Below are 7,878 nucleotides of genomic sequence, written 5' to 3'. Positions count from 1 at the left end.
CACACACACACACACACACACACACACACACACACACACACACACACACCAAGACCAATTTCCTAGGGGAAACACTGTATTTAACGGTCTTCTTTCGGGTACAGAAGCTAGTACACTATAGAGCTAGCCGAGCCAAGACCACACACTGCATACCGGGGACATCCATAATTTAAAGTCCGTGGGAAGATTTTTTTTAAAAATCTACCAAGTAATTAATATTTTTAAGCATGTATCTTTTTTTAGCAGATGCTCAGACATCTTGTTGGTCAGTCCTCGGCTGTCACAAGAAGGCACTTTATTAAACCTGACACAGTTAGCATTAGCTTCGGCTCTCGTTACCTTCAGTAAATGGAAAACCTACCAGGCAGCTTTGCTCCCGACACGCAACATGGTGCTGTTAGCAGCGGCTGAAGGTCGGTCTCTATCAGATTCACCCCTCAAACACAGTTTTCATCTTTACCTATTCTACACATCTGTTTGCCTGCTACTGCAGCTAGCTAACAAGGACACGGCTAGAATGACAGTCCAGTTCCTGTGAACGGTACTACCTCCAAATCAGCACGGACAGAAAATGCTCTCTAGTCATTTTAGTTCCAGGTCGTAATGACGTTTGTCCTAAAAACAACAACATACTTCAACACGTCTTTAGCAGGCCAAAAGCTCAAAATTTAAAGACATTAAAAGTCTTTTAAAGACATTAAAAGACTTTTACAATAAACTTTTATTAGCCCAAGGGATCATTTACCAGAACAGCATGATGGAAACAAATGTTGAATTTATTGTTTCATTTTTAAAATGTAAAACTTGTTTCTGATAAGACTTTCAGTTCATGTGAAATTGCCTTGTGCAAATGAGGCTGTAAATAAAGTTGTGGTGAAAACGCTTCCACAACTGGATCCTTAAATCTTTTGCTGCCCTCTAGTGTTCAGCTGTTCTCCCTGCAGCGACAAATCAAGGCCTGTTCCTCAAAGGAATGATCAATGATGCATATCACCCGCTGCATTTTATGCCAGAGTGTTACATCAAAACCACCTTATGATGAGAAATGACGATCTTGTGAGATTTCACATAATGTCTTAAGAAGGATTTTGAACTATAACATTAACCTTCGCTCAATTTATGTAAAATGATGTGACTTTCTAACAATTGTCCTCAAATCTGTGCTTTACCAAACAAAACTAATCTATTATTTAACAGAAAGATGTGCATTTGTATTGTTTCACTGCATTTGATTCATGACACTAAAATGTCAGGATGGTGAAAAGAAAAAAAATTGAACTGTAGGGATAAACGCTCAACACAAGCCTTATTTATTCCCACTAGATGGCGCTGTTTGCATCATGTTCTAAGGAAAGCCGGTGGTGACACAATGGCAGCTATTTTCCCACGTGACTCTGATGCATAAACACATCAAATTTTTGAGTATTTCATGCAGAAGCAATATGTATTTTGTGTTGTTTGCATATTGTGTGACAAGCAAATGTTTCCTGTTTATGTCCCTATTAATCAACTGCACTTCCTGGTAGTTGCACATTAGATGAATTAGTGTTTAAATCTGTACTGAACCAAAGTTTATAAAAAATAAAGTGTACATATTTCTGTTTAATAACAAAGATAATACATTTAAAAGCTTACTAATTTTGTTTGGTGCAGCACACATCTAAAGAATATACTTAAAAACTGAACTTGTTAAAAGCCACAAGTTCTGTTTGATCAGCAGTCCATTATTATATGATGGAGTCAGTTTTACACTTATTATTTAGAAGAGAATTAGCTGAATAATTTTTTAATGCTATCTGGTGGGTAACATGTTTACAATTACCTTGTTTTAAACATAACACACATAAGAGGAATATGGTGGTAATTTCAAAATAAAAGGCCATTTGTACAAGAAAGTAAAATATGGTGTGCTCCAAAAGCCATCGAAAGATTTTTCTCACAAATCAAACAAATCTGACACTAGCTTCTAACAATGTCTATTTAATGATATGGAGGAAGAAACAAAACAAAAACAGTACACACAGTTTGATGATTAAGAACGTGCAAACTGGAAATAGGAAAAATAAAATATGGCTGACATCCACATCATTTTTTGAGACACAGCTGAGTGGCAGGGCTGCTTAAATATCTGTCATCTTTAAACAAAACAAAACTGAACTAAACACAGGCGGGGAGAACTGATGCAAAACCAAAGGCAATAAAAAATTAACAAAAAAGAAAAGGGAATATGAAGCTTGTTTGATCAACACACATTTACATAAATACGGTAGAGGCACATTTGATGGGTAATAACCACCTGTGAGGTGATGTCAGTCATGTTTTCTTTCAAGGTGGGAAAAAAAACCACTTCAACTTCATTGCAAGTGTCTTTTTAAAATTTATCAACTGAGGCAAAATACAATAGTTATCAATTTCTTGTAAAAAGAAAAAAAACAGTTAATTAACTTCTTGTATTTTTCTCATATCAATAAACAGTCCATTTTATTGGTGAAAACCTATTTTCCCCTCACATTGTGAAAAACGATGTCAAATTTTCAACTATAGGAAATAAAAACGGTCGTTGGCAGAGTTTGTGGTATAAATTGGGATCTTTTGTATTTCAACAACACAAAGCTGAAAGATCACAGTGAGGCATTAAAGGGCCAAAGGAAACAAAAAGATGACAAAACGTACTTCCTGTTTGCTTTTCATACCATGCCGTTTTTTTTTATTCACTTGAAAAGTGAAGTCGTACAATTTGCAGTCAAGTCTCACAGTCAAGAGAAATATTAGGGATGCCCCCTCAGTCTTTTTTTTTTTTTTTTTTTTTGTATTTTTTTTTAAGACTTTGTAGCGACACTTTCACACCTGGCCAAACTGTGAAATGGTACAAAAGTTCCCTGAATGCCTCTGATACACTTTAGTGGTTTAACTTCTCCACCATCATCCTCTTTAAGTCAGTAGCATCAAAAAAACATCTCCATCCTCGATGTCCCCAAGCTGAACTGTGCAAGACATTTAAGTAGATTAGACATTGTTGCAATAAAATATAGTGAAGCAAAAGAAATAAAAAGCATCTTATTAATAATTTACTAAATTTGTTTGGTGATGTACAGATCTATGAGGAAAAAGCGCAGTGTGCTGGACTCTTGTGCCTACAGATATTTAAAGCTGTTACTTGGTAAAAGCTACAGGAAATTGTCCTGTTTTACCAGTAACGCGTCAAAACCTCAGCAGCTATACTTCAATACTGTACCTCCAAATAAAATACTGCAAATTAATACAGCGACTTTACCTTTAAGTTAGTAAAACCTGACCAGCTTGTGCTGTCGTGTTTTATTAACAGTAATCATGTAAAACAAAAGATAACTGTAGTACTTTAATGAAACCAGAGTGAGTACATGTTACTATTCGAGTAGTTCCGTTTCTGATTTCATGAGATGTGCATGTTTGTAAACTTGAAATGGGGTCGGCTGAGCTGATTGCTCATTAGGGGGAAAAAAGTACATTTATAAAGTCGAGCATCACGTTGAAACACCACAGGAAGTGGTTCTCAAACGTTTTTTCTGCAACGTCATCTCATTCAAAGGCTCTAATAAAAAAATTCAAGCAGAAATGACTGTTTTTAATCATCCTCAGAAACTCAGAATAAAACATACTTCGTTTGGCTGAAGTAAAAAAGATTCAGGTTCAGCAATAAAAATCATTGTTCAGCTCCCCTCGTCCTAATTTCATCTGCTGTTAAAGTTGAGAACCACCAAACTGCAGCAGACACAAGTCAATTCACAAAAATTATTATTGGTTATAAGGCAAGTAATGAGTATTTAGTCAATACTACTCCTTAGGCTGGTATACTTCCCTAATTAGATTAAAACTCTTGCGCTAAAGTGAAATAACCTCTCTTGAAAAGAGTCATCAAATAAGGAATTTACTGGTTTTAACAATGTAAGAAGAGATTTAAAAGAAATAATAGTTTGAAACTTTGATCAGGGATGGAAAGAAAACAACAGGATGGTCAGTCAGAAAGGAGAACAAACTGCGAGGTGCAGCCTTTAAAAACAGTCATCATGTCTCAGCAGTCCTTCAGATGCCGTGGGGTTTCCCAGGCTTTCTTCCAGGACTGACGCGCTGGTTCAGTCAGGCGGCTTTTCCTGTTCCTCAAGTTTTATTTTTGTTTGCTTGTTTTTGTTTAAAGGCCGTGATCCTCCTTTCAGGGTCAGAATAACATATTCTTCAGTGCAAAGCCGGTCCAGACGAGGCGTGAGGAGGAAATTCTTGGCAACAGGAGGCAGAGAGAGAGAGAGAGAGAGAGAGAGAGAACCAGCACCAGTCTTCATGAGAGCTGACGTCCAACGGATTTTGAAAGGTGTATTGCACTGAGTGGCAGGGGGCAGACTGGTGACCGGAAAGTTACTGGCTGTTGAGAGACGATGTTATGTGGGAGGTGAGGTGGTGTCTGCTGCATGTCTCAGGATTCTGAGTTGACACGAGGCTGAAGGAGGGAGACAGCCCTCGTCTAGGAATCCAGGGAGTCGACTGGAAAGAAGACACACAACATTTACACATGTGGAAACTTTACTTCTGTTATATTCCATAACTGTCTGATTCTACAATACATGTTCTGACATTGTGGAGTTTTTCTAAACAAACTGTACCTCCCACACACACATGCACGCACACACACACACACGCACACACACGAGTACCCATCCCCCACAGAGCCTGTCAGCTTAACTCATCCTATGTGCAACGTTTTCCCCTCCTTACCTTCCTGTGGTGGGTCAACACTGATCTCCTCCGTCTCCTCTGTGTCCTCCCTTAGTTCCTCTGTGTCCTCCCTTAGTTCCTCTGTGTCCTCCCTCATCTCTTCGTCTTCGTCTTCATCCTCCTCGAGCTCACTAGCAATTAGCTGGCGAGCTAGCTTTATGTTCAGGCCCTCATTATAGTGCATCTTCCTCATCACCTGAAACTGCTTCTTTTTGGCTACAAAGAAAGGAAGATGTAAAATTACCCAAACATGTCAAATCATGGCAGGTGATTCTAATCCTGGCATAATAAAACATGTATAATAGAAAGAGTGTTTTGCTGCTGGGATTGTAAGACTATTAAAAAAGTGGATCACTTTGTTTAGTTCCACCTTTTTAAACATTTCTGAATAACTAGTTCAACTAAGCTCTAAGTGAACTTTAGCCACTTTTTTTAAAGCATTCACTACACATGACCTCATTCAATAAAGTGGGGGTGAGTTTGTATAGGCGGATGTTCTTGGTCCTGTGGGCGGAGTTTGTCTTAACTGTGATTGGTGGCATTTTTTGTGTGTGTGGGGGCAGAGTTGGTCCTAACAGTGACCGGTGGAGTTTGTCCTAAGATTGAATGAAGGAGTTTTTTGATGTGGGTGTCATGGTCTGTGTTTATTTTCCTTAGTTTTCTAGTGTTTTCAGTGTTGCCCTGTGTTTCTCTGCCCTGTAGCCCCGCCCTCTCTCACCTGTGTCCTCTTGTGTCTGCTCCAGGTGTGTCTTGTTGCCCTAATTAGTTTGCCTTTATATTCTGTGTCCTGTCTTCAGTGTTTGTCCAATCACTGTGCTGCTTCCCTCAGCCAGTGAGGTGTCCTGCGTCTCCTTCGTGTTCCAGTGAGTTTTGCTGCAGTGTCAACTGTTATTTTTGGTTTTCTTAATAAACTCTTATTTTGCACTTTAGATCCTGCCTGCGCCCTGGGTCATTCTACACATCCTCACAGTGGGTGGAGTTTGTCCCAACATTGATCAAAGTAGGTTTTGGTGTGGGCGGAGTTTGTCCCAACAATGATTGAAGTAGGTTTTTAGTGTGGGCGGAGTTTGTCCCATCATTGATTGAAGTAGGTTTTTGGTGTGGGCGGAGTTTGTCCCAACAATGATTGAAGTAGGTTTTTGGTGTGGGCGGAGTTTGTCCTAACTTTGAAGTAGGTTTTTCGTGTGGGCGGAGTTTGTCCCAACAATGATTGAAGTAGGTTTTTGGTGTGGACGGAGTTTGGCAAAACTGCGACTGGTCAGACTGACTTGTCTTGAGGGCAAATTAAAAGATGCAGTAATGGAAGTAATAGAATTATTGTGAACATGTAAACATAACTTATTGACTTCAAATTTGGTGCGACTACAACTTGGGCTATTACTAAAATTAATATTTATATATTAATAATATTTGGCAGCACGACAGCTCTGTGTTTAGAACCGACGCCCCACAGCAAGAAGGTTCTGGGTTCGATCCCCGGTTTGGTCCTGGATTCTTTCTGTGTGGAGTTTGCATGTTCTCCTCGTGCTTGTTTGGATTTTCTCCGGGTACTCCGGTTTCCTCCACCCCTAAAAACATGTACAATATGTTGCCTTCAGGCCCAGGCTGTCCTTGAAAAAAAGATCTGAGATCTCAATGGGACTTGCCTGGTAAATAAATAAAATAAGTTAATTTATATTTAAAATTATGGGCGCTTTCTGGCTGTTTCGACTGAGTTACACGTCCCTCAGCTAGTCTTCTTCAGACCCCACCCAAAATTGTAAATCCGAGCAATCACGTATTTAACAAACTCCTCCCACAAACCAAGGAACTCCCACTCAATGACTGCAGAGCCCCCCTTTCTCCTTTCTGTACCTGTGGTCAAGGAAACACTCAAGCTTTAATAACAAAATGAGTTTTAATGACAGCATATTAATTCTCTAAGGACTGATGCTGATCACCTACCCCGGTGCATTAGAGTGCTCACTGAGCTTGTTTACCTAAAGTCACACGTTGCCACAATCAGATTTTGTGTGGAGCTTTTAGAAGAACATAATGAGCCAAGACTGTTTCAACAACCCTGACAAAATATTGACTTTGATTTGCATACTTCTGTTACAGTTAAAAAAAAAAAAGAGGAAAAAATCTAAAAGAAAATGGGATGGTTGGTTAAAGCAGCCGTTAATTGTCAACAAAACACAGAAACCAAACCCTGTTTATATAAAGAGGAAAATGCTCTTTAATTATCTCATGAAAAAAATAAATAACAGATTGGACAAAATAGATGCTGGTCCTAAAAACACATCAAACCTTTGTCTTTTTTTTCCCATAAAAGGCAACAAGTTTGTATGTGAATCAACATTCACTAAAGCTGCAGCTTTGCAGGTGGATGATATTGATTGGATTTGGAGATTCGTAGGACTTTTTTTTTCAACTTTCCCTTTTGGGATATGAAAATAGAACAAACACAGGAAGTAATAGTGGATTATTTGTTTAAGTACACAGAACGAGTGCACACTATTCAGCTCCACAGACAACCCAGAGTTCAGACCATCAGCATCAGTTATAAACCTGAAAGAGGGTTGTGCCTGAGAGTGTGTACAGATGGGCAAGGTCAGAGACCGATCCAATACCTGCTGACACAGTGTGTGTAGATGTGTGTTTGTTTAGAGGGAAGTCAGCAACAAAGTCACAATCACAAAGACCACTTAAGCCTTTCTTAGATAGATCCATTTCTGCCAACTCTTCACTCTGCGCTGAGTCACCCTCACAGCTTCAGAGGACAATTTAATAGGGGTGTCCCGATCCGATATCGATATCGGATATCGGTCCGATATCAGCCAAAAAACGAGTATCGGATTTTATCGGCCTGCATAAAAAATGTCCGATATACAGTGGGGAAAATAAGTATTTAGTCAGTCACCAATTGTGCAAGTTCTCCCACTTAAAAAGATGAGAGAGGCCTGTAATTGACATGATAGGTAGACCTCAACTATGAGAGACAAAATGTGAAAAAAAATTTGAGAAAATCATTTTGTCTGACTTTTAAAGAATTTTTTTGCAAATAATGGTGGAAAATAAGTAAGTATTTGGTCAATAACAAAATTTCATCTCAATACTTTGTTGTATATCCTTTGTTGGCAATGACAGAGG

At 38.9% G+C, this 7,878-nt stretch overlaps 2 protein-coding genes across 6 annotated transcripts in view; both read right to left on the bottom strand.

Moving 5' to 3' along the window:
* Positions 1-550, bottom strand: part of opa1 (OPA1 mitochondrial dynamin like GTPase) — a 40,543-nt gene extending 39,993 nt beyond the window's left edge. For 2 of the 5 annotated variants that reach the window (XM_013999681.1, XM_013999688.1), the window contains exon 1: positions 362-550. In XM_013999681.1, coding sequence (XP_013855135.1) covers positions 362-390 — 29 coding nt within the window. In that variant the 5' untranslated portion in view covers positions 391-550. The remainder of the gene's footprint in view (positions 1-361) is intronic. The other 3 variants (XM_013999700.1, XM_013999693.1, XM_013999708.1) reach the window with 2 other exon arrangements.
* Positions 551-1,964: 1,414 nt separating this feature from the next.
* Positions 1,965-7,878, bottom strand: part of ppp1r2 (protein phosphatase 1, regulatory (inhibitor) subunit 2) — a 25,323-nt gene continuing 19,409 nt past the window's right edge. Inside the window, exons 5-6 of the mRNA XM_013999669.1 lie at positions 4,747-4,962; positions 1,965-4,515 (exon numbers count right to left, since the gene is read on the bottom strand). Coding sequence (XP_013855123.1) covers positions 4,496-4,515; positions 4,747-4,962 — 236 coding nt within the window. The 3' untranslated portion in view covers positions 1,965-4,495. The remainder of the gene's footprint in view (positions 4,516-4,746; positions 4,963-7,878) is intronic.

This window comes from Austrofundulus limnaeus, unplaced genomic scaffold (assembly GCF_001266775.1).
Source record: "Austrofundulus limnaeus strain Quisiro unplaced genomic scaffold, Austrofundulus_limnaeus-1.0 Scaffold8, whole genome shotgun sequence".
NCBI classification, from domain to species: domain Eukaryota; kingdom Metazoa; phylum Chordata; class Actinopteri; order Cyprinodontiformes; family Rivulidae; genus Austrofundulus; species Austrofundulus limnaeus.
The sequence above is the reverse complement of the archived record's forward strand: the minus strand, read 5'-3'. Positions and strand labels throughout refer to the sequence as shown.